Source organism: Elaeis guineensis, chromosome 1 (genome assembly GCF_000442705.2).
Source record: "Elaeis guineensis isolate ETL-2024a chromosome 1, EG11, whole genome shotgun sequence".
Classification (NCBI taxonomy): domain Eukaryota; kingdom Viridiplantae; phylum Streptophyta; class Magnoliopsida; order Arecales; family Arecaceae; genus Elaeis; species Elaeis guineensis.
In genome coordinates this window covers 116,645,608-116,672,557 of record NC_025993.2, presented here as the reverse complement: position 1 = coordinate 116,672,557, position 26,950 = coordinate 116,645,608, and the positions used below count along the sequence as shown (strand labels likewise).

At 37.8% G+C, this 26,950-nt stretch overlaps 3 protein-coding genes across 3 annotated transcripts in view; 2 read left to right on the top strand and 1 right to left on the bottom strand.

The window, feature by feature from the left end:
- The first annotated feature begins 2,337 nt into the window (after positions 1-2,337).
- Positions 2,338-14,631, top strand: LOC105038766 (probable serine/threonine-protein kinase WNK3). The gene is given in 13 exon segments (XM_019848773.2): positions 2,338-2,619; positions 2,747-2,957; positions 3,249-3,286; positions 3,422-3,649; positions 3,759-3,847; positions 3,850-3,981; positions 4,065-4,222; positions 12,595-12,778; positions 12,906-12,908; positions 12,911-13,048; positions 13,148-13,654; positions 13,657-13,713; positions 13,716-14,631. Coding segments are annotated over 12 exon segments (1,968 nt in total). The 5' UTR covers positions 2,338-2,619; positions 2,747-2,867; the 3' UTR covers positions 14,060-14,631.
- Positions 14,632-20,111: 5,480 nt separating this feature from the next.
- LOC105038765 (uncharacterized) lies at positions 20,112-21,638 on the top strand. The gene has a single exon (XM_010914652.4). It carries the CDS (start codon positions 20,328-20,330, stop codon positions 21,258-21,260), a length of 933 nt encoding a protein of 310 aa, XP_010912954.1. The 5' UTR covers positions 20,112-20,327; the 3' UTR covers positions 21,261-21,638.
- Positions 21,639-25,962: 4,324 nt separating this feature from the next.
- Positions 25,963-26,950, bottom strand: part of LOC105038827 (GDSL esterase/lipase At3g26430) — a 50,978-nt gene continuing 49,990 nt past the window's right edge. The window contains 6 exon segments of the mRNA XM_010914734.1: positions 25,963-26,045; positions 26,048-26,072; positions 26,074-26,246; positions 26,347-26,409; positions 26,412-26,604; positions 26,666-26,835. Coding sequence (XP_010913036.1) covers positions 25,963-26,045; positions 26,048-26,072; positions 26,074-26,246; positions 26,347-26,409; positions 26,412-26,604; positions 26,666-26,835 — 707 coding nt within the window.

Below are 26,950 nucleotides of genomic sequence, written 5' to 3'. Positions count from 1 at the left end.
TGTATTGCACTTCTTATGGATGTTGTTTTGCTACCAGTGGCAATGCGTTGATAATGTGGTTTGGAAAGTTCGGCACTAGTAACAGTGCCTTTATGAAAGATGAGCTCAACAAAGACAAGAGTCTTTACTCTTCAGTTACTGTGTGATGAAATTCAAAGAATAAAGTTGAAAATGAATATGCCACGGTAATAATTAGGTAAATAAGTAGTCATAATTTGCAGAAATATAACATAATTGTGTAGTCATGCTTTGAAAAGATGCAGGCGTTCATAAAGGATGAGTTCCATGTTGCATGGGAAGGTCATTAACTGGGAGAATGTATTTGATTAGAATTCCAGAGGGGGTACTAAAGATCTTCTTTATATTAAGAAACTCCTAATATATTTTTAATTATATTTCCAGCTGTTCTAAATCTTACAAAAATTCAGGTGTGATGGTTATATGATATTTCTGTCAATTTTGTATATTTTTCATTATCTCTTGGCTTGTCTACATAAAGTATCAAGGAGTGAATTTGTGGATTAATTGCTTCAAGTTGGTTTTGAGTTTTAGGATAAATTATCTATTTGCCCTTTCTGTTTTACCTTTTCTGTCTCACTAAGTGGTGGGACTTAAAAACTACAAATGATGGTTGTATTATGTTTAGGAGATTTATAAGGATAACAGTGTTGTTAAAGGCATGCGCCTTTATTTATTTTTTCATTCTCAGTTATATTCTTTCTTCTATCATCATCTCATGATCATCTTTCTTCTCATCATGATCTCTTCTGCCTCCTTTTCTTCTACTATTGCTTTTTCTTTCATCTGGCCATGCTTCCCTTGCTTTTACGTTTCCTCCATGGCCTTGTGTGCTAGCATTTGTTCTGCTTGCTCCTCCTACTTGCTTGGCTGCTAGGCTATTGCCCTGTAGCTCGGAGCAGTACTATTTCCTCTCATTCATCATTTTATTGTAGATTTTGATCTTTGGACTTTTAAGTGTGAAAAATAGTTTTATGATATCATATATTGGCGAAAACTGAGTGCATATATAATATATGAATTTGCTTATTTGTATATATCATTTAAGGCATTCACAACTAAGACTTGGAGCACATTCTTCCTTCGGCAGCTGCGTAGGTGCTGGCCTAGGCCACAAGGGTGTTCGCTGCCTACGTTCACTTAGGCAATTCGACAATCTCGAAGGATAAGCCTTTTTTTTTTGTTTTTCAAATGAGGAAAGAACTGGGTTGGGATCTGTTCAACAAGACCGAGCTGACATAATTAATATTTTGAATGGAGCTTTTACATGTTTTTCATTACAAGATTTTAGTTTTTTTTTATATACTTTTAGATTTCAATATATGCTAACTAGTTGAGTGATAACATTTTCAGTGAAGGTACTGCAAAGAAATTGTAAAGGTACAATTTTCTTCGCATCCGCCATCTTCTCCTAACCAGAATCAATCCCTATAAAACGGCCGATTCACAATGCTAGCTTGGGCTGGTGAAGAAGAAGAGCTAAACCCATGAATTGCCTCCTGCCAAACTATATCCTTATCATGCTACCTCGACTTTGGCCTCAACTCCATATCAACGCAAATCGGCCTCCAGTTCTCTCTATGTTGGATCTAAACGGCGGATTCTTTTTTTTTTTTTTTTGAAGGTAGTCCAGAGACATTGACCGGTGCGGATCAGTGCCACCACTAGCATAAAATTTAGATTATAGATTTGGAGGTTAATTCTTTCCTAGAACTCTATGATGGTGTCCTTCAAGGAGGCCCATGCCTCCTCATGCTTCGAGAACTCCCTAGTTTTCTTGTCCACATCTCCAGGTGGCAAAAACTTGGATTATTAGCCAGCACCGCAAGAAAACCCAGACGAATGATATTATTGCAAGCATAAGTGTTGTTAGCCTCAAAGTATTCATGAAATGAAGGTGTGATGTAAGCAAGCCTTCACGAGAAGAAAGAAGCACGCCGGGATTATTGATAATCTCACGTTACCTCTCACGCAATGCAAGTAAGAAATAACACCAATTAAGAAATCAAAAAAGAAGAAGAAAAGTTTATTATTGATTATTTGATATCAAATGTATACGATCAAAAACTATTTATAGAAGAAATTTTCCAAAGCCAATAGGCTTTCCTAATTCCCCGGGATTCAAATTTTAGGAAGAAAATAAAGATATAGATATTAAATAAATAGTTAAATATAGATTTCTAATTTTTACTGGACTTTTAGCTCATCTAACACGAACAAAAAATTGTATATAAATGAAAGGAAAATTGTTTTTTAATTTTAGGCTGTGAGGAGGAAAATTATTTTTTAAATAAAAAATAAAAGAAAGGCGTTTTTTAAATAAAAAAAGAAAAACCTAAGCCCCTAACGTTGTTAAGCCTGAGAAGAGAAATAAATAGCGGGCGTTTAAATTCGTGACACCGAGTAACAGACGTTTGTTTTCCTCTCGCTCAAAACGCTTCTCCACCGCCATTAATTTTCTCCCGTCGGTTATAACCCAAGATTCAGACGCAACTCAGGACCGATCGAAACCCGCTTTCGGAAAAGATTCGGGGTTTTAGATAAAATAGGGAAAAAATACAGACTAACTTATCACAAAAAACCGTCATTCCAGGCAGCTCGGTCAGTCTTCTCCCTATTTTTTTTATTTTTTTATTTCTTCTCTTCGGACCCTTTGGCTTGTGAACGAAGAGCGTTGATCCGTCGCACTCTTATTCTCTGTCCATCGTCATCGAATTTCTAATCCCAGATCGCTATCCTTGTGGTTGCGCTGGATTCGTCTCGAGGGATTTGGTAGTAATTTCGAAGAATTGGAAGAAATTGGTCGTGCCGCGGGAAGAATCAGGGTTGGTATTGCGAATTCCGAAGGAATGGCGGCAGATTCGTGCTCATCCGAGCAGGAGCAGGACGAGCCGGACGGCAAGTTCGTGGAGGTCGATCCCACCGGTCGCTATGGCCGAGTAAGTTTAATTCAATCCTAAGCTTATCCAGTCCTTCCATTCCAAATTTATTCTTTTAGATCAATTTGTTCCGAATTTAGCAGCTGTTTGGCTCATAGGGATTTTTAGATCATGTCGTGTTACAATTTGACCACAATTTGATACTTATGCATTTGTTTGTTAATAGATGTAATCTGTGCTTATGATTGCGACATTGTGGTCTCAAAATTTTTTGGATAATTTTATTTGAAAAGTTTTTATCTTTGAACAAATTACGTTAGCCTAATTATAATTGTTATTGTCATCGTGCAGTATGGACAGATACTAGGAAAGGGTGCTTTCAAGACAGTGTATCCTTTTTAACGCTATAATTTGTTCATGCTAATTTTAATTTTGTTATCTCTGTACTGGATTGGTTTTATGATGAATTTTGTGACAGTTTGGGATCCTTAATTTGTTTGGGGATGGGTGGGTTGAGTTATCAGCTATAAAGCATTTGATGAATTGGAAGGAATAGAAGTTGCTTGGAACCAGGTGAAGGTGGCTGATGTACTGCAGAACTCGGAAGACCTGGAACGCCTCTATTCTGAAGTCCACTTGCTCCAGACTCTGAAACACAAGAATATAATTAAGTTTTACAACTCATGGGTTGACAGCAGACATGATAATATCAACTTCATCACCGAGGTCTTTACATCCGGGACATTACGCCAGTCAGTATTTTTGGACTCTCAATCCTTTGCTATCTGTGACTGTAGTTCATTTGTAATGATGATTTCATTTGGTTATAATTTCTTGTTGATTTATTTATTCATTTTGTAGGTACCGCAAGAAACATAAGCATGTAGATGTAAGAGCATTGAAGAATTGGTCCAGACAAATATTGAGTGGCCTTCTATACCTCCACAGTCATGACCCCCAATTATTCACAGGGATTTGAAATGTGACAACATATTTGTGAATGGAAACCAGGGTGAGGTCAAGATTGGTGACCTTGGATTGGCAGCCATTCTTCTCCATGCTCATTCAGCTCACAGTGTTATTGGTGACTGCTGCTTTCTTTGGTCTGGTTTGTAAATGATCCTGGAGGCTTTAATGGATTTCTCATCTTTGTTTTTTTGATTGTAGGTACACCAGAGTTCATGGCTCCAGAGCTATATGAAGAAGAATACAATGAGCTGGTTGACATTTATGCATTCGGCATGTGCTTACTGGAGCTGGTGACATTTGAATACCCATATTCCGAATGTACCAATGCAGCGCAAATATACAGGAAAGTGACATCAGTAAGTTTTCTAAATCTAACATGTCTAGCTGATATCTTGCATAATTTGAGTCGTTATAGTTGTCATCTTTATTCATGCTTTTGGATTGAGATGTTAGAAAAGTAACTACTCCAAGGCCTTGTCTTTTGTTTGCAAACAAAACAATCTTATTCATTTGTCCGTCTTCTTGATGGTTGTTATTTATGGTTGATTCTTGTTATTATGATTCTGAGTTGTCTTCTTGAGGGTTATTCCTTTTTTTGGTCAAAATTATAGATTTAAATTGGTATAAGTTAGTTTTTAGGTGGATATTTTCAAATTTTTAAATATAGCAAAGGGGCCTTAAATTGTTCTGAAACATTGATCTTGATGGATGAGATATTGATTCAAAAGTTGACTCCATTCTAGCTGTAGCATATGTCAAGGAGAACCCATCTCTGTTCATTTCAACCAAAGTAATTGTCCCTGAACATGCTGATGACATTGTAGGCTGCTAATGGAAGATGGATTTCATTGGGAGCTTTGCATTCTCAGAGTATAATATTAGTGAATATATGCATTTTTTTTTTGAGGAGAATATGATGAACTATTTCCTCCGTTAATCCATGTCAATCTGGAAACCAATGCTATTAAGGGGCTGTTTGTTATCTGTGAGGTTTTTAAGATGATCATAAAACCTGATTTTCTGCAACAGTTTTTATAAGAAACAAAGGGAGACTTGCTTTTCTCAAAACTTATTGTTCCGGTTTTATGACTTGCTAGATTTTACAAAAGAGAAATAATGAAAAGCAACCAAGCAAGAAATTTCATGAAACTCATCCATTTCAGGTTTTGTATGAACCCATTTTAGTTAAACCTCACATCTTAGCAACCCTTGAACATAAAATGTATTTTCTGATTTAGGGGGGGGGGATTGCATTTTGCAGAGTCCTCGAGTTAGTTGTATGCCTTCTTTGGAAGAGGTAAGGCAATTAGACAAGTGCTCAACTTTCTGGCCCTTGTCTTGATGTGACATCTGTACTATGAGAGGGTGTTCCTATATCCAAGGAGGAAAAGATTTTAAAGTAAGCCGCAAGGTTCACGAACTCAGTATCGGAATCCGTGCCGATTGCTGGCTGGTATCGTACCGTACCATACTGTACCATATCAGACATCAAAAAATCAAAAAAAATCTCATCTAACAGCACAAAAAAAAAAAAAAAATCAGGCCGAATTGGCCCGAACCGGACCAAACTGCCCAGTATTGAGCGGTTCAGGCTGATACCATATCGAACCGATCGGTTCGATCTGGTTCAGGCTATTTTTAGAAATCGGTCTGAATCGAACTGGTTTCCTATCGGTACGGTATGCTACGGGGTGTACCGGCCAGTTCGGGTCGGTACAGAATACGATTGGTAAGCGGCTTTGATTTTGAGGAAAAGAGAAGCCTCAGGAATGTCTAGGTTGCACTTGTTGATTATAGATTGGTTGATATTAATATGGGTTTGCATACTTGGTGCATTAATTACTTTTCTACTGTCTTTTTATCTTTTGTTTGTATGGTTGGTTGTGCTCATTGCATACTGTAAGACTAAGAATACATTCTTTTTTCTAGTGATATAGAATGCTCAGTCGAATCATTTCTATTAATTTTATGTTTATATGTTTATAAGTCAATAACGGAGGGGCTTTTAATCTATGAATTAAGAGTGTTTGGGATGAAATTTCTTGATTACATGCTTTTTCATAGTAAGCAGCTTCACTCAACTAGAGTCTCTCTCTTTCTTATATTTTCAACAAGTTCCCTAATCACTATCCTTTCACTCCATCGTCTTCTCTGTTTTCCCTTGCTTTCCCTCTTATCCATATTTTTTTCTTCCAATGTTTAAAATACCAGGCCTGATGGGTCGATTGAACCAATTGAACTGTCAATATGCCATGTCTATGATCTGGACACGGCGACAAACCTATTTTATATGAAAAATTGGTAAGAACCACTTAAACAATTGGTTCAACTGGGAGCCATTCAAACTGCTCTGGTCTTTCATATACTGGTTTTTCCTTGGTTAAGAGGGGTTTGCTTTCACTATAATTGAAATGAAGGGGTCAAAACTTTCTTTTCTTCTTGTGAGAGTGTGGAAGTGACCATCATTCCATCTCTCCCTCGCCAATGATGCAAGACCACAACATTTGCCCCTCCCTATTAAACATCTCCCTCATTTCAAAGTTCATATACTTGTAAACCATCCTAATAGAGATGCATGAGAGGTGGAATCTTCGGGTCTTGGGTGTTGACTAGGGTTGGAGGTGGCGGCACTAGGGCTGTGGAGAGGGGCAAAGAAGTGGTAAAAAAAAAGAAGAGGGAAAGCCATGGGATGCCATTGAGTGTTCATGATAATATAAGTTTTTGATTGCTTTTCATATATTTATTTTATAATTTATATTTTTTTATTTGGGAATTGTTGGAGGAGATCATGGGGTTCCACATAATCTTAATCTAGGATTCATGAAAATAGAGATTTTTCCTCTCATTCTTACTTTTTAGGGTTCATGATAGAAGAGATATTGAGAATTTTTTTTTCTCATTGTTGGTTGTTTTTGGGGTTCTTTCGGTATAATGTTGGATATATTTCCATATATTCTTGTATTTATAATTAGTTGTTAATTAGGAATTAGAGGTAGAGATGATGGTGGTCAAACCTCACCATTACATGTAAAATAGAAAGTAGATTAAAAAAAAAAAAAAAAAAAAAAAAAAAAAAAAAAAAAAAAAAAAAAAAAAAAAAAAAAAAAAATAGACTTAGGATTGTGATAAGCAAAGAGAAAAAAAAGGAAAATATCCACATGACTAAGAGAAAAGAAAGATTGGAAATGGGGGGCATGGCAAAGACTGGATTAGTCCGGAAGATGAGCTGGAAATGGAGGGAGTTACTTGGGAGATTGTGATTAAGGAGAACTTAAAAAAAGGAGTTCAGCAATAGAAGTGTATAATTTCTCAAAAAATAGACACCTTTTGTCGCTAAAATAGTAGGGATTGTGTCTTCTTTCCTTTGAAACATTGTTTCTCTTTTTGTTCCTCCCTTTTCTTGTTCTTGTTCCCTTCCCTTTGTGTTGATCATGAATAACAAAGTGCAAATGTTTCTAATGTCACCTGAAACTTCACTTGTTTAAGTTAGTTCATTAATAGTAACTGTCCGCCATAACTTTTCTCTTTTTAATGACCTAAATCTTCTCTTCTTCTCCATGTCTTAGGGTTGTGACTACTGATTATGTCGAACTGGTATTAGGGCTAGCTTTCTTCTAGGCTTTAGTTGATTTTTTGACATTAGACTTTTTTGGTTGTTTGATGAAGTGATTTCTTTAAGTGTTTCCTAATTAATTTTTGCAATATATCTATCTTTTTTTCTAATTAGCCTAGCTTCTGAAGATGTTGATTCAACTTAAAATCCTATGTGCACTTATTAACCAAATGGGAACTTTTGAAACTTGTAAACCCTCTATAGCTTTAAATTATTATTGTAGTGTCAATGCCTGGTTTGCTACCCTATAATTAGTTGTTGTTATTCCCAAGTTAACATAATTCCAGGATTGTATGCTTACTTGGACTAAGAAGGCCATCATATCAAACATTTTACTAAGATGCCTGATGAGATGGTGTAAAAATTCTCAAGCTATGAGTTATTGGTTGTATGCAATTCATGCATAACTCAAATGCTGCTAACAATTCCTCGTAGAAACTTCATCCTAGACTTGGCCTAGGAAACAGTCAAAGCATTTCCATACTGAAGGAAGGTGTAATAGAATTTGTGCAAAATATATCAAATCTATGATGATAAATTTGTGCCAATATCCAAAAGCAGGTGGCAAGTGGTGGTTGGTGCATGCAAATACCTAGAACATAATGCTTTTGAACTCTACATCTACTCCTATATTTTTTATTTGATGTAGTAAAGATATGAATTTTGGACCCGATCGGCTGATCCCCAGGGTATTACACCAAAGATGTTCTACTACACGAAGACTTTCACTTTAGTATTATGGATTAAGTGGTGGTCCATGGTGATCTTTCTTATGATTCATACAATGCCAATAGGTAATGGGCATGGTATAGAGATACATATTTTTGTACAGTGTACACTATGTATCACTATCATGGTATATAAATTTCTGTCACTTGGATTCACTAGCAGTACAAGCCTATATCTTGCCCTTTCTTTTCAACCTAGACCTGATGATTCTAAACAAGCTCACTTCTATTTGTAATGATCTTCTCTGCAAATGTTTTTTTGGATATTCTGTTTGAGAATTATGTAAAGGCTTGGTTTTGTGGGCCAAGCAGTGTAAGGAAACATAACGATTTATACCACTTTAGATCAACTCAACTAAATTGAACCTTAATCCCAAACTAGTTGGGGTCGGCTAAAATCAAGGGAACCCATACTTTCTTCTTTTCAAGGTATGCTATAAAGTGATCATGTTTTTCTTGCTTTAAATTTGAATTGAGGCATACAAAGCCAAGAATTAATGGGTTTTGTGCAAGAAAGAATTGTGTGATTTATCATATTAATTTATATTTCTCACAATCAAAGTTAGCTGTCTCGACCTAAACCACCATCTAGTTCGAGGTGTACCAACTTGTTTCGGATGGAACCTGCATTGAGATGCAGGTTCGATGCAGTTCGTTGTCTTTATAGGAAGCCAATTTGACCTTGAGTCACCTTGCCTTCCAATCACTCTCTCACTTCTCTTCATCTGAGGCTAGGGCTAGGCTTTCGATGCTCCTCTCCTTCATCGTCGTCCCTCTCTCTTTCTCCTCTCTATCTTTTGGTCTCTCTCTCTCTTTCTAAAAGATGACCTTGGTAGCTTCTCCTATCCCTCTTTCTCTTTCTCCTCTCTCTCTCTCTCTCTCTCTCTCCCTCCCCTCTCCCTCTCCCTCCCTTTAGTTCCAGTATGCTTCGTGTCAGTTTGGGGATGTACCAATACGGTATCAAACTAGTCATCAAACCAGTACTGGGGGAACCTTGCTCATAATTATATGTCCACTAAATTCTCATTAGGAATCCTACTTTCTAACTAGCAATGATACCTAGATATTTGCTACAATTGTCAAGTGTCCAAGTATTCGGAGTGTTGAATATAGAATCTTTCAAAAGAATGGACATGAGAACATGATTGTATTATACCTTAAATTGTATATGTACATGATAAATAGTTTGTTGGATCAATTACTTTGTAATTTCATAGAATTTGTAAGGCCTTTGCTAAATGTTATATTAAACTAGAAAACTTCTTGGTATAGATGCTAAAAATTGACATGTAACCATGAGTCTAAGGTTTGCCATATTTGTCGGTACCATATTGTACCAAGCATATCGTATTGTACCTATAAGTAGTCTTATACTGTACCAATACTTCGTACACCTTACCATCTTGTATTGTGTCATGTGCCGACACTATAATACAATGATACAAGTATGGGATCCAATACCAAAATGATGAATCTTGATCATGATGATATCATGGTTCACTATTTTGAAGTGTCAAAGTCCTAAGGAGTTTCATCAAGTATCTTGGTGTCCAAGTGTCCAGACATGGAAAAAATCAAAAATTTGAAGTATCTGGGTTACAATGCCAGCTGGTCCATGGCTCGTTGAATCTTTAATCATGTGCATATATTTTGGTACAAGACATAACCACCTGTATGTATGTGTTGGCATGTATGCTAGTATGTCTCTGTGTGTGCTTATGTTGTGTTGGTGGTCTAAAACTTATCTTAGACAACTTGTTATGGAGCTAATGACTTTTTGGCCATTCATGTGTGCTAAAGTTCATGCCTACTTTGGCTTTCGGATTGGTTCATGTATCTTCTCACTTTCAGATTGGTTCATGCATCTTTACAATTACTCTAACAGGGATGCCATCTTGTGAGCATAAATTTCAATCCACATCAATGTCTAGGAAGTTGTTAATTCTACTGCTAAAGATTAGTGATGCCACCCCCCCGATGTGACTATGAATGTGTTTGTGTCATACAAACATGACAGTTCAATTACAAGTTACAACATTTGTTTGCATTAAGTTTTGCCGTACCGATTGGTATCAGTGCATATCGATTGTACCAAATCGGTACCAAACCAGTATTGCAGTATGAGAGGTGTATCGAGTGCTGACATATAGTACGTCAAATTGATCAGGGATTCAGGTTCCAGTGGGATGTCTTGGGACGTCTCATGGGATATCAGGATGGGATACCATCCCATGTGTTAGGACATGCCATTCCGCTAGCGTCCCGGCATCCCGATCGAGATGCCTTGGGACATCCTCTATCCCAAGTGTCGGGACGGGGTGGGATGGCGACGTGTCACGTTCCATAGAAAAATCGAGATAGCCTCGTCCCATGGGATTTAAAACTTTGAAACTGATCCCCCTACTAAACGTGTCGATATTGTAATAGGATGGAATCAATACGGGATCTAGTGTTGAGACTGCGAACCGTGGTCTCCTTTTTCTTTTATTAGCTGATTGTTTGGTGTAATCTCTCCAAGTATGTTATTAAATTTGCAAATTATTTTTTGTATATAAATCACAACTAAAGTCTCTAGTTGATATGCACATAAACATTTGCATACCATACTATCTAGAGGAGTTCCATATCTGTACTTTCCCAATTTTGGTGCACCTAAGATTTCTCAAGTAACAAGTAGACCCTTTTGGTTGATCAACATATAGACACAAAAAATGAATTAATAAATGTAAATGTCATTATACCTTTTGTGGGCTGGTTGTTTTGGCTTTCCTCATGTTGGTAGTGAAATATGCTCTTGAGTTGAAATATTTTTCATGAGCTCATCCACCTCACCTTTAATCATTTTGATTTGGTTAGGTTGTTTGCAAACAATCCTTATTTTGTAAGTCTAAGAAATCTTAATTAAATTTTATCGGTTGATTATATAGAAGGTCCATAGGAGCGTTGGTAACTTCTAATGCAATCTCCATCGATTTGGAGCCGAGTAGAACCAGATCATTTTCGGCTGATCAACTATCTCAATAGCATGTTTTCCCTCTCAATAACAATACATTCTTGAATGTCATATCTATGTGCAAACCTTTGTTTGATCCTATGAAATACCTTTCTATTTACACTATGCTATTTCCAAATTAGAAATTGATGTGCATGGATTGAGGAAGATTCAGCTATGGTTTTTGATTGGATTCAGAATGGCAGAGTTACATCCAATTCCTTATGCTGAATTGCATAATCTTTCTGTTGTCTTAACTTGAGTCTTACAAGATTAGTCATGTGTTAAGAGGTTAATTGAGTCACTAATTTGTTTGCCGGTTTGGAATTTCAACTATGGGAGTACAGTTGTGGAGTAATGATGTTTCTGATGATGTTCAGAGTCACAACCCTATGAAGGCTAACACTATTGGTTGTTGCTATGCTCATGGAGCATGGAAGGTTGATACTTGATGCCCCTTTTTTTTTACCAAAATGGAAAAAAAGTTCCAGATGGATGAGTTGATTTGATCATGCAATTGATTTATAATATTTGAATATTTCATACCTTGAATTATCTCTGAATGAAGCTTCTTAATGTCAGGTTCTATTTACTTCTTATGTTTTTATGCTTGTAACTAATCCAAACTTAGCTTCCAAGATGTATTGTTGAGTTCATGGTATAATGGCCACTCATCTAGGAAACACAGATACTTCATGTACGTGCTGTGTCTGTATCAGACACATGTCAAATACCAATACTCATTGGATACTTCTCGAATATGTTCCAATTCTTGTGTAAAATATCCTATTTTTCAAAATTTAAAAAGACATGCCAGATTTTTTTTTTTTTAAACTCAAGATAGTTTCCCAATACATCCAAATATGAGAGTGAGTGTATTTGCTTTCTTTTTTAATGTTAGCCCTTTAATGATGAATGGTCATCACTTCGGTAGTCCATGATGCTAATATTGAATATGGAGTACTGATCATGGTCTATGGATTTGAATGATAAATAGATGGTAAGCCTGTAAAAATGTTGATGCTATCATGTAAGTGTGGGCTATGCTGTCTTAATGAGCTGCCATGCTTTATGGATTCTCACACACACACACACATACGTACGTATATACATATATGTATTTATGTATGTGTACATGTCTCTCTCTCTCTCTCTCTCTCTCTCTCTCTATATATATATATATATATATATATATATATATATATCACGCACACAGCCATTGAGTCCTAGCCAAATCATTTATTACTTTCTAAGGTTTTTCATGTCAGTATATCCATATTTTGTCATATCTGTATCCATATCTGTGTTTGATAGCCGCTTATCATAGATTGGCATTTTCAAAACTGTGAATTTCCTGCTTATCTGGTCCCTACTCTTTTATTCTTTGTTATGTAGGGAGTCAAGCCTGCATCATTGGCAAAGGTGAAGGATCCTACAATTAAGCGATTTATAGAAAAATGCATTGCCAGTGCTTCTGAAAGATTGCCTGCAAGAGAATTATTAATGGATCCTTTTCTGCTACCGGATGGTGAGAGTGAAAGATCAAGCTATCATCCGCAGCCTGGTCCCAAACATGCAGGTAAAGGAAATAAAAAACCAAGTACATTCACAAAGGGCTTAGTTTTTGGTATTGGTGTTTGTAATATAGATGTTCTGAGATTTGTGTCATGCCTTTTCTTTTTCATAATCTTCGACTGCAAATGCAGATAATGCAACTGCTCCAATGCAAGTACCAGCTATGCATGTCTGAAAGAAGAAGCACCAATTACTGGCCGAGATTTCACAGTTGAGGGTCAACGCAAAGACATTAAGACGATATTTCTAAAGCTACGAATTGCAGATTCAACAGGTTTTTCAAATTGTCGATTTAGGTCCTTAGTTGTACATATGGTCTTCATACGTTACTCAGAATGTCCTTAATGCTTCTGCCACTAATTCCTTTCTGCAGGTCAAGTTCGCAACATCCACTTCCCATTTGATATTGAAGTAGACACAGCAATCAGTGTTGCCACCGAAATGGTTGCTGAGTTAGACCTTACAGATCAAGATGTTACAGCAATTGCTGCAATGATAGATGCAGAAATATTGGCCCATGTTCCAGAATGGGTACCAGGAGAAACTCTTAACAGTCATGTCAATGAGTATGCTTCAGATAACCTTGACACTGAGGCTGAAGATGTACCTTCCTTTTTGCCGAATGAATCTGATCATCCCTCTGGTGCTCTAGTGCTAGAACAGCTACCTTCTGGTTGGAAGTACCGGTCTAGTTCTCCTAGGCGAACTGGTGAGGAGTCTCCACTGTGTCCTACACTGTCAAATGCCTCTATTGAGTTGAATCTGCATGCAAGTGATGATGCACCTATTGAGGTTTATGAAGGGAAAAATGATGGCTTAAATAATGTTGAACAGAGGGAATGTCACTCCCATGGCAGCACTTCAGCTAACCAGCAGAAAAATTTCCCCATCCTCATGGCAGTGGTAAAGATAATTTGCAAATTGGTTCCTCATCAGCATCTCTGATTTACAAAATCCATCCCTGGCTGATATGATTAATCAAGATCGTGATGTAGCTTCTTTACGTCAGTGGCTTTACAATCAACATCGAACCACCGATGAGCAATGTGTAGGTGATGATGAGCACCTGTCTCATACATTTTTGGAAAGTGAGTCAGAGGATGTTAAATCTATTGTGCGGAAATTGAAGCATTTGATGGTCCAGCAGCAAAAAGAAATCGATGAATTAAAAAGGAAGCATGAGATGGCTATAGCAGATGTTTTAAAGGCACTGTCTCCTCAGCTTCGTAGGAGGACATTAGATAAATGTCGCTTGAAAATTCATGATAGATATGTCCACAGTTAGGTGGAATTGTATGCAGGATAGGCTGTTGTTCCTTCTAACCAGCAGAGTTATTGCCATCTGATATGGCCAGCTTTACTGTGGGATGGTGTTTTTGAATTACCTTACAATGCACCAAGCACTGAGTTTTTTGAAAAGATGGCCACTAATTCTGCAGGTGGATGAGTTGACTTTCAGAGGCAAGACAAATATGGTAATCCTGCATTCTGGTTTTTTTTGATGTGGGTTTTCTGTAATCCCATGAGAAACTTGGATAAATTGGAATCTTAGAAAGGACCTGCTGTTGAAAAGTGTGCTGAAGACTGAGGATCCTCTTGATTTGATGTTATAGAACCATGGTATAGTTCCTGCAAATCCATATCAACTCCAGTGATGGTGCTGCTCAATATAGATGCTGTTCAAGAGCAAAAGTTCTTCTTGGCTGTGGCTTCAGGGAGGAGAAAAAAATGTTTCTCGAAAGGAGGACTCAGAAACTTGTGTGTATTCTTCAATGTATCCCATAAAATATTGGAATTCATATTGTATATATTTGTAGAATCTGTTTTTTACAAATAGTAGTATCTTGACATTCTTCATGGCTTCCATCTAATTTCTTGTGTTGCACGAATGTATTGCTGTGTTTTACGTATGCAAGTTGATTTGATTTTGTTTTGTTATTTGGGTTACCTTATTTGGTCGTGATCAGTATACTAGGTGCTTGGATTTGTTTTCAAAACCATTCATATGAAGCTATGAAGACAACTTTGATTCTCTCTCCATTAATAAATGTGCTTGTATAAAATCTATGCTTCTCATCCTGCCTGTGTGTGTGTGTGTGTGTGTGGGAGTTTAGTTCTTTGGCATGTATGGTGCCAGTAGACCTTGTTTCTAAGTATGAGATATACAGTATCATGGAATCTAAACAATTTTCTAGCTAATTTTTTAGGTGAGATTCTAAATCATCGCAAATGATATCAAAGCAGACCCTATTTATAGTCTGTGGATTAGGAGATATTACGGGTTTGGAGCTGCCAATAGCTGATTGTGGTGATTATGATTGGATATTGTTAATCAAACCTTTGTCTGTGAGGATGTCAGCCAATGAGAATTGTACGAGGATTTATACAAGCATGTGTTTAAACACTTATCAATTATTTAATGAAAGATCTTGAATATTTATATAGAATCAATGAACTCAAATAATAATTTTTTGACTAATTTTTTTTTGATGAAATCATAGGTATTGTAGAAATGATGATCCAATTGTAGAAAGGGGAAGTGAAAAGCTATTGTTCTAAGGCGTTCAGCTTGATTAGTTAAAAGCCTCCTTTGGTGAGTGTGCCCACTGGTTCAATTGGTAAAGCAATTGGAAGGTAGCAGTTTCCTGATCTGTCTCCTAGCCTCACCTTGATTTTAGAGAGAGAGAGAGAGAGAGATGTGTTCAAGCTTCTCTCTTCAGGAACACAACAGCCAGTGTGGATTGTTTGAATGATGAGCTATTTTCTAACTTAAATATTTTAAAAGTGCTCCATGACTGTAGGTGTGATGTAGACATGGATGAGTTACTTAAAGAGTGGAATCCTAAAGTGAAGAATGGAGTTTAATTCATTTGAGTTGGAGAAACCAGTTCATGCAGGGCCCTTAAAGAAGATGATGAACTTCAAAGTTTTGCCATTTCTAATGAGCATATTACGTGTTGACTAATATTGCTACCATAATGCTTCAAATCCGCATATCTTCGCTGTAGAATGGTTTCTTTCTTATACGTTAAGCAGACCAGGAATCTAATCCAGTTAATAGCTTTTGTCCATGGCCGGATGATTTTTGAGAGCTTTATATCTAAATCAGAGATTGTTTCCTTCTGTCATCGAACTAAAACTCCTGGTCTCCTCTATAAAATTGACTGTGAAAAGGCCTTCGAAAGTATTTCTTGGGAGTTTTTGTTCAACCTCATGCATCAACGGGGTTTTGGTAGTCGATGGATTGAATGGATGCATTTCTTGTTTATTTCCTCATCTTCTGCGCTTGTTATAAACAGCTCCATGGGATCTTGGTTTCCTAATAGAAGGGGGTTAAAGCATGGAATCCCCTTCTCCCCACTCTTTATATTGATTGCTGATACTCTCATCAGAATCTTGAAGACTGCTAATTTAGAGGGGATGTTGGAAGAAATTGGCTTTCACAACATTACTGGCCACATTCAAAGTCTCCACTATGCCAATGATACACTAATATTTTGTAAAGCTGACAAAGAAAACGTGAACACCCTCAAATTCATCCTCATGCTTTGAGCTGACAACCGGACTGGAAATAAACTCCGTTAAATCTCAACTTGTTGGATCGGGAATTGGGTTGCCAAGCATCTCAATTGCCTATTCAATACCTTAGTTTGCCTCTCCACTACTCTGCTCTTTGTAAAAGGACTGGTCCTTCCGCATTGAAAAAATCTCTAAACGACCAATGGGTTGGAAAAGTAATTCGCTATCACTAGCAGGTCGGCTGCAGCTGGTAAAATCAGTGTTGAAAGCCATCCCAATCTATTGGATGTCTGTGTTTCATCTCTTAATTGCCGTGATACATCAAATCAATAAACTATGCCGAGAGGTTGTCTGGAATGGTCGACAATCTGATAATCGAGTAAAGCATTTGATGAAATGAAGTCAGGTTTGTAGACCTAGGAAGCTGGGGGGCTTGGGGTTGCTCGACCTTGTTACGTTTAACTCAGCTCTTCTTTTGAAGTGGTAGTGGAAGTTTTTTGAGGATCAATACAAGCCCTGGTGCAAACTAGTTAGAGCTATCTACTATTCTAAAAAACCATTTTCTGCTCTCGCCCGCATAACAAAAGAAGTGCTTTACACTTCTGGAAAGGAATCCTCAACCTTTTTCTTTTTGGCTTGTTCAAGCAACTGTTTCAACCAAAGTTAGGAAAAGGGGATCAAATTTCATTTTGGCATGATGTTTGGATCAGGGACTCACCCCTCTCCATGGTCTTCCCTCATCTGTTGTTTATGTTGGCTCAAAATCAACATATTACTGTTACTGACTTCTTCTTGCAGGCAGGAAGATCTTTAGGTGGTCTCATTCAAATGAATTCTCAAGTTTTCAGACAGCTGATGAATTCACTCGCTTTCGAAGAACTTCAAAAACTCTACTTGACTCTTCTACCTTGTTCTCTTACTCACAGTCCCGACCGTTGATGTTGGAAATGGAACTCAAATGGAACCTTCACAATTAGCTCGTGCTACAAGTTCCTTATGCACGGTGGTGTTATCTCTCCTTTGGATATATAAATGCTTCTGGAAATTACTGTAGTTGGAGAAATGTAAGTTATTCGCCTGGCTATGTTACATCGATAAAGTTTTGACAACCTCGAACCTCATCAGGAAAGGATTGACTCTGATTGATCGCTGCTCCCTCTATGGTGAAAGTAGTGAAACAATAGATCATCTTTTTTTGCAATGTTATTTACTCCAAGGAGTTCTAGTATGTTTTCCTTGAGGAACTCGGCATACCGCAACTCCCTGACAAATATTTTGAGGTGTGGGACAGGTGGCAAAAGCAAGCACCCATCATTAAGCTCTTTCTGGCTTTAGAATGCCTGTTTGCTATTGGATGCTGGTGCCTGTGGCGGGAGTGCAACCAAAGAATTTTTAACTTCGAAGCTACGGTCATGATGAGGACGGACAATCAGACATGCAGCCTTCATTGCCAGGAGCTGGTTGCAGTATCCGGATAGCGGTGGCATTCAGCGTTCTCTGCGATGGTTTGTATGCTCTTAGAAGGGCTTCGATTTGGATGGAGGCAAGCTAGTGTTGAGCACCACGGAACCAGGGGCTGAAGTGAGATTAGAAACTCAATGATAGGATCTCTTCATGCAACCCCTAAACGCTTTGCTCTTTCTGATGTGAAGGGACAAAGTTTTTGAATCCTGTGAAGAGAGCTTTTCTCCTTCTGTATGTACTGCTTTTATCATAATTTATAATATTTTTTATAAGGGAGAAGTACCTAACTTCCTACTTACTTCTCAAAAAAGAACATTTTGGGTGGATGTTATACTTTCCAAAATGAAGTAGCAATAATTTAATCATGAATTCATCCAACTAACCCTTCCTTCAAAAAAAAAAAAAAAAAAAAAACAAACCAAAACAAAATAACCAAAAAAAAGACAGCATTCATTCATCCAACCATAAAAATTGCCAAACCAATTGATGTAGCCATTTTTGCAATTCACCACCCTAATAAAGATGAACCATAGTAAGTATTATTATGACAAGCAGAAAGAATAATGAAATAAGAAGGAAAAAATAAGGAAACAATTAGAGCATAGAATTCTTATGTGGTTTAGTGTTATTGACCTACGTCCATCAGCAAAGACGATGCAAAATTCTTGTTATAGAAACTTAGACATAGAATATAAGAATTCGATGTCAAAAACTGTAGCCCGAATACCCCTAACCTCGAGAATACTTAGGGTACATTTAGTTACACTTTTTGATTTTTGATTTTTAAAAAATATTTTTTATTTTTTTTAATTTTTGTTATTGAGTAAAAGCAAAAAAATAAAAAGTATGTTTGGTAACTATATTGCTATAAAGCAAAAGACAACATTTGGAACGGCAGGTGAAGAGCTTGATGAGGGAGAAAAGTTCAGAAAGAGAGGGAGAAAGGGTGGGGAGATGAAGAGCTTGACGAGGAAGAAGAGTTTGGGCTCTTTACTTTTTGATTTGGCGTTTTAGACGTACGGAAGTAAAAAAAGCAGAAAAATAAGTTTTGGAAAGTAAAAAATTTTTGCTTTGTATATAAAATAATTATTTTAATTTTTATATTTTATTTTTTTTGATATATCAAATATTATTTTTTGATTTTGATTTTTTAAAAATTAAAAAGTAAAAAAAATATTTTTTTTAATGGCTAACCAAATGCATCTTTAATTGCTTTCTATTTTTAGGGTTACAAGATATATATAATAGAGTAAATTGATTTGGACTTAAGTGATGTCCTATAATAATCAAGTTAGTCCAGCGAATGGGGGCTTTGCTTCTGCAACCTTGGCTAACTAATTGTATAACCCGAGTATGGCTTGCGCAGGGACCTTTTTCATGGGCCAGTGAATCTCTGGAAGGGATCTTTCTAGAGCTTGTAAACTCAAAAAATATACTCAACAAGCACGGATTGGTCCAACAGGGATGAAGAGGCTTTGAGATTTTTGATAATCTTTTTAGAAGGATTACAATCATAATGTTCCTTTCCGTTTCCTAAGAATGTTTATGATTAAAATAGCTAGTATCTCTCTCAAGTAAAAACAATTTAGCTGCTCACTTCCTCTGACAACTGGAGCAAAGTAACATGTACAAACGTATAATCTTTTTTCAGAAAGGGAAAATAAGGGCTCTTCTTTTGATGCATTGCTGGAATTCATGTGAGAAGATTCACTGATACGTTGTTAGACCACTACATTGACTGCTCCAAAACAAATCAAGCTAGTATCCACTCTCCTTCCCTCTTACCGTCCGTGTCCTATAACCTGCCAAATAAAACTAGTCAGCTTTCTGATATATGGTCCCTTTCAAATCCTTGCCCCAGAGAGGACCATTGCACTGTTCCTATCTTCATCTTTTTCTGCAGCCAGTGCCCCAGATTCCTCAGACTTTATCCCGCCACTGCCACCTTAGATCCCTCTACTTTTCAACTACTCCAAAGACCTGCTAACCAGTCCCATATTGTTCCATTAACAACTCCCATAAAACTTAATTCAAAAACCCCCTGCCTGTAAAACAAAACAAAAAAAAAAAGGGTTCACATGGCTCGTTTTACAATCTTTTCCTTACATTGCTTTGTCTCTCCTTTTCACAGTATGATGCAGCTGACTGCGTACGTTAAAATCTTTGGCTCCAAAATCCATGGTAAAAGGACAATAAATGAGAAGTTAACTACTTAGATTACAGAGATGCACTTCTTTTTACTGTGTATTGGATTTAGTTCTTTGTTTCTTTAATCAGAGAAGTAAACATGGAAGCCTGTACATATAGAACTAGCTTTGGTTAAAGGAAAGCCCCAAGACCCCAAAACTAAGGCCTTCAATCACTCCCACAGACCACACACTAACTTTGCTTTCTTCTGTCCCCAGCTTGGACAAATGATTGAAGTTTGTATATTTCCTTCCTGTTATTATTATATTGTTGATGATTGGTAGCTATAGTCTCTCTCTTCTTTATTATCTCTTATTTCCTCTCCCTCAAATAGGCTTTATCCAGTTCAATTGGCCAGCCATCTTCTTACTTACTCTAAGAAGATGCAAGACACATTCCCCATCTCTTCCTGTTTCAACCCTGGCGAGCCGACGGCCGATGATCCCACATCTATTTCTGCAACCAAGTCAGGCAAGAGCATCGTGACATCGGTGTATCAGACCATGATCGCCGGCCACTGCCGGCTGTTCACCGTGACTTGGTGCAAAGATGTCCTAGTTCATGAACTCTCCATTTCAGTGGTGGAGGATTCCAACAATGTTGGTGAGACCAACATCAACAGCAGCGGCAAACAACAAAGCTGCAAGGTGGAGCTGCGGCCATGGTACTTCTGGCGCAAACAAGGCTGGAAGCGCTTCCATGTGGAAGGGAAACCTGTTGACGTGTTCTGGGATCTTAAGAGTGCAAAATTCTCAGGTGAACCCGAGCCTCGATCCAACTACTATGTCGCGGCGGTCTCCGGTGATGAAGTAGTCCTCCTCCTTGGTGACCTTAACAAGGAGGCCTACCGGAGGACCGGGTGTCGGCCAGCTACACTGGATGCCACTTTGGTGTCCAGAAAGGAGAATGTCTTCGGCAAGAAGAGGTTTGTGACAAGAGCCAGATTCAGTGAGAAGGGGAAGCTCCATGAGATACTCATTGAGTGCAGCAGCAGCATTGGAAGAAGCAACAAGGATCCAGAGATGGTGATAAAGGTTGATGCACATGTAGCCATCCATGTGAGCCATCTCCAATGGAAGTTTAGGGGCAATCAGTCCATCACAGTAAACAAAGCTAGAGTGGAAGTGTATTGGGATGTTCATGACTGGCTCTTCAGCCCTGGTCCGAGGCATGCATTGTTCATATTTAAGCCTCGGTCAGTGCTGCAATCTTCTACGTCGTCCTCCTCTTCATTGAGTTCTTTTGATGGGAAGAATTCCAATGCAGATGGGTCATCTGGATTTTGCTTGTTTCTTTATGCATGGAAGTTAGAATGATGGATTAATATCTTACACCAGTCTAATTAATACCATGTTGTTATTACAAGTTAGAGGGAATTGAGAGGTTGCCTTGTTTAAACCTTCCATTCAATTAATTTACTGTAATTTGTGTTCCTTGTAAAGTTCTTTTCCTTCAAGGAAGAGGGAGAGTGAGAGGAATTTGGTGCCATGCATGTTGTCCCATTGAAAAAATTGTGTTAGCTTGAAGACTGGACAGAGCTAGGCACAGTGAAGAGAGAGAGAGAGAGAGCACATGGGAAGTCGGAGGTGGGCTCCAGTGTAAGATTGTAAGTTAGCTACAGCTTGTCTTTGAAAAAAAAGACATCATAATAGATGCCAAACTGGATTCACACTGGCATGCAGTACTCCAATAATTCCCCTATCCGAGCATCTCCAGCCCCTTTTTTATTTTATTTTTTTTTTAATGTTTCGGTGAGCATCATCCCCAGCTTCTGTGTCAACGTATCCTCCATTGTTCACCCACTCTAAATCAGAGGTTATATATATACTTGTTCTTCATGTTCTATTATTCCATGCTAAAAGCACCAAATATTTTTTTGAAAGAACGGAATCATGTTTCTACCAGTTTATTTTTGTATAATGAAAAGAAATGAATACAAAAAAGTTTGAAGAAGGTTTTCGGCAATAGAGGGATTGTTTTTTCTTTTTTATTTCTTTAGTAGAAGGCTAAAAGAAATGCAAATATCTTTCTACGTACAAAACTGATTATTTTTTTCCCATACCAAAGTTTTCAGTTCTTGAGAATTACAATATATATTATTCAATCTAATAATCATTTCTGTCATCCTATCCTTGGATACCCGTTGTCCCCATCGCATGTATTGTTGCAGTTTGCTTATTAATCTTGAACAGGCAGTGGAGACTCGCAAGTCTTGAAAAAATAAAATCCTTCATTAAGCTATGATGAGGCAGGTTCCGGTTGGATCACACCGTACACAGCTTTCAAAGCATTTTGAATGTTCTCTTTCACGAGGTTGTAGCGGCAATTCCGTGATCATATATATTATGAAAAAAGAAGAATCATTTTTTCGCACCAAACATGCAACCCAAATTGTAAAAGGATAAGACTGAGACAAAAATTCTTCTATTTCTCTCGTTCCCCTCTTTTTCCCTCTCTTATATCAGGATTAAGTTATACCTCTTTTTCAATTCAACGATGGAGTCTAATCACATTGATGATTCAGACTGTTGACATAATCTATCATTTTTAAAATATTTACATATTTTAAATATTTTATGAGGTGATCTCTTTCTTTTTATATATATATATATTATATATATATATATATATATATAGAAAGAGAGAGTGAGACTAGAATCAGATCGATCGAATTTAGACTTAAATTTAATTTGATCAAAAAAGATCCTACATCGATCATTCAAATTATTGGATATCATCTACCATTTCAAAACTGCTTCAAACCAAAAATCATGTTATTGAAGTTTTTTAATCTATGCATCAAGTGATCAAAAAATATATCTAGTTCAGTTTTACTAAAGCTGTCCAATTTTTGATTAGTTAATGCATAGGTTAGAAATCTCCAAATCATATAATTTTTTGTATACAAGTAATTTTGAGGTAATAGACCACATTCAACAATTTGAATTATTGATGTAGAACTTCTATTATAAAATTTTGATTTGATTGGATTTGAATTCTAATTCGAATGATTTAATTTTAATCTAACTATATTTATACGCAAACGCACGCGCGTGCACTAACAAATTTGTCAATTCTGAGTGTGTGGGAAACTCATGGGCTAGCCTTGAACCTATCTTCCATCCTTGCATAGGTGCATGTGTTTCTTGTCTCCTGGGACTGATCTGCTGACACTGACCACGGCAGGACAAGCTCTGCTACTAAATAATAAGTTGTCTTCCAATTTCATCTCCGGTGCGGTGCATATGGACCCCCTGGTGTCCAAAGGCTTGCATGCCTCAAAAGTCCAAAGCCACCTTTCAGAGCTGAGATATGCCACTGGAAGTTGGATATTCCAATGGGAATGGACCCATCCCCCGGGGCTGGGTTTCAGAAAGCTGGCTAGTGAGTGGTCAGGGTGAAGGCAGGACCCTGGTGGTTGGCATGAGCCATCTCATCCAATTCGGTGTGACCGCCGCAATCAACGGGTGGTGGACTTTGAACTGCCGGATGCTGCCAGAAATCCATGTGGTCTCATGCTGTGGGAGCAAGCTCAGAATGGATTGATGATTCCAACTTATAGAACTTAAGGGTGGGTTTGATAAATGGCTGGAATCATAATGGAAATCGGAATCGGAAGGTCACTGTTGGAGATCTACTGTCCATCAGTACGGAACCATCTCCTCCACCCAATCGTGGGGTATTGTCCGCTTTGAAACGGCGCGTGCCCGCTACAGGAAACCACGACGCTGCCCCTCACGGTTTTGCCCCGCAAAAGACGCCTCACGTGGGAGAGAGGAAACTCGTACTAATAAGCAGTAGGATCTCTTGCTTGTTTCCGGTATGGGACTTTCGGGCTCGAAGCCTCCGATGCCCATCCCACAACAGCCCCCCAGCAAGGGAGCGTACTGCTGCAGGTAGGGAACGGGTTCCCACAGACGGCGCCAATGTTGGAGATCTACTGCCCACCAGTACGGAACCATCTCCTCCACCCAATCGTGAGGTATTGTCCGCTTTGAAACAGCGCGTGCTCGCTACAGGAAACCACGACGCTGCCCCTCACGGTTTTGCCCCGCAAAAGGTGCCTCACGTGGGAGAGGAGAAACTCGTACTAATAAGCAGTAGGATCTCTTGCTTGTTTCCGGTATGGGACTTTCGGGCTCGAAGCCCCCGATGCCCATCCCACAACAGCCCCCCCAGCAAGGGAGCGTACTGCTGCAGGTAGGGGACGGGTTCCCACAGACGGCGCTAATGTTGGAGATCTACTGCCCATCAGTACGGAACCATCTCCTCCACCCAATCGTGAGGTATTGTCCGCTTTGAAACAGCGCGTGCCCGCTACAGGGAACCACGATGCTGCCCCTTACGGTTTTGCCCCGCAAAAGGTGCCTCACGTGGGAGAGGAAGAACTCGTACTAATAAGCAGTAGGATCTCTTGCTTGTTTCCGGTATGGGACTTTCGGGCTCGAAGCCCCCGATGCCCATCCCACAACAGTCATATTCTCCAATATGTTTGGTTCATAACTAGAATGATATAGGATTGAAATGTGATTTGAATACAAAAAAAAAAGTCGGGATTAGAGCATTCCTATCCTCTCGAGGAATGATGGTCACTCATTCTCATTTCTATTCCAAAATCTAATTCTTCTCAATCAGACATGTCCTGTATCCCAATGTAATAAGGATACTTTATTACTAGAACATGCTATATCTAGCACTAGATTCATGTAATTGAAGAATGAAAGGTTGTGTTTACTTTATTGTCCTCTTTAGGGAGATTCAGTTGAGCTAACTGCAAGGTTCCACCTCTGAGGGGGAAAATTTTGGCCTTTTGATTTGCATTAAACAGCCTCTCATTGTATGTTATATTTATCAAGTTGGTTTAGGGAAAGAATAGCATCTATTTTGACCATCAAAGAAAGGTTAACAAGTGGTGCAGAATACTTATAAGCAAACATATTGAGTATAATTGGCTTGTTGGCTAAACATGGCCACGAGAGTTACCACAGGGTTATCCGGAGTTTGTTCTGGTTGGTTTACAAATAATCATTTGCCATTGCAAAAGAAATATTGTTAGATAATTTTTATTTTTAATAATGCTTTTTAGAATTTTTTTTAATTTTTTGATTGCAAAAGCTCAATTATTGAAGCTTTCTTGCTCAACATGTTAAATGTATCTTTAAAATTAACTTTTAGTGTCGCACCTAGTCTTCCAATATGGGAAAAAACTAAAATAAACCAAGTGAAGAAGTTCTAATGGTGGAACTTTAAACTCAAAAATTAGGAAAGCCAAAAGATCTAAAAATATTTAAAAACTGAATTCATCTAAAACATTATGGAATTGTGATTCCTATTTCAAGGTTTTTTTTTTTTTTTTTTATAAAGATTTCAAGGATATTTTAAACGAAGTTATTCTAATACTTTAATTGTTAAATTATGCTTTCTACAATAATGAACTATTTAAATCCTAGAAATTTTAAGAGATGCTGGAACATGAGTTTTGATACTTTCTAGGATGTGCCTGAACTAAAGAGGTCCAATCTATAGATCATGGCTGTCCATGATTTGTGCAACAATCTTTGATCACACTGGTTTCACAATGTGTGGATGGCCATGGTGAATTTGAAAGGATCCCAATGGATTCTTAGAGATGCGCCATACTAACAAACAATTTGAACTCCTAAAATTCGTATTCACATTTTGTTCTCTGTCACCAATTACAACAAATACTTGGTAGTATTTTTTTTATTTTCTTTATTTTTAATTTTGAGAGAACAGATGAAAACACTAGATTTTTGGAGATGCACCATCCCAAGTTTGCATATTCTCACAAACAATTTAAGCTCCTAAATTTCGTATTCACATTTTGTGCTATATCACCAATTATCGCAAATACTTAGCGGTATCAACAACAAAGAAAATAAAATCTCTATAATCACAAATAATTCATGCTACTAAGATTTGTCTTAGCATTCTGCGCCACATCACCAACTATGTAGCACACATGCATCATCCCCCATGATGCCAAAGTATTTGCACTCAAATTTTTATTGCATGCTGCTCATCATGCTTCCTTTTGCATGCCAATCTTAGTGGGGTTGGAGGATCCGAAAATTTACCATCTGATCAAACACCCATTTACTAGCATGCAGCTTTGGTGTAATGAACTCCATCCCAAATAATCCTCCTCGACGGATTCTTGCATGACTTTGCAATCAAAACCTCAGTATTATTCACCAAAATCTTGGATCCACACCCAAAATGTGCATTGTAGTTGTACTTGCCACCATGCCCACAACAAGCAACAAGTGGAAGCTCAAATCCTGCCAAATTTTAGCAATTCATCGAGGTGTAATAAATCAAAATCACTACAATCTAGCCTTCTACTATATATTGTTCATGAGATGAAAAATTTGTCCTCACCATGCTTCTTAGCATGGCTAGTGACATCGAATTTGAGAGAATAAACATCGACATAAGTGAGCAGTCCTTCCTGAGTTTAGCCCCTGTTTCTTTAAGCTTCATGTTAAATAGCTGAACCACCTCATTGAAGGGAGCTCCACAGCCAAACTGGTCCACCTGAGCTGCTGTGAGGAGGACCCCGTCTAAAACATATGGTAGACAGCCCAAAGGACCAGTGTTAAGGATCCAAAAGAACCCACCACCCTGCTCACATATACTCTGCACAAAACCCCTTGTCTTTAGTTTCTAATACTAATAACAATGTCGAGCTTTCCCGTACATTTATATTATTAGTGAATTGGCTTAGCACTTCTGGGATATATGCCCTGACTTCCTAAGTTGTCATGTTTGTGAAATAGCCCAAAGTGAGATCATTTTGGCCCATGCCAAATGTATAAAGTGCCCGAGAGAAATAATCTTCCTTGGGTAATTGGTCCTTGAATACTCCACCTATGGCACCAAAATTATCCAACATAAGTTATATGAATACTACTTCATGTCCATCTAAAATGCATTCACTCTTAAGCTAAGGAAACACATTGACAAGATTACATTTGTATTTGAA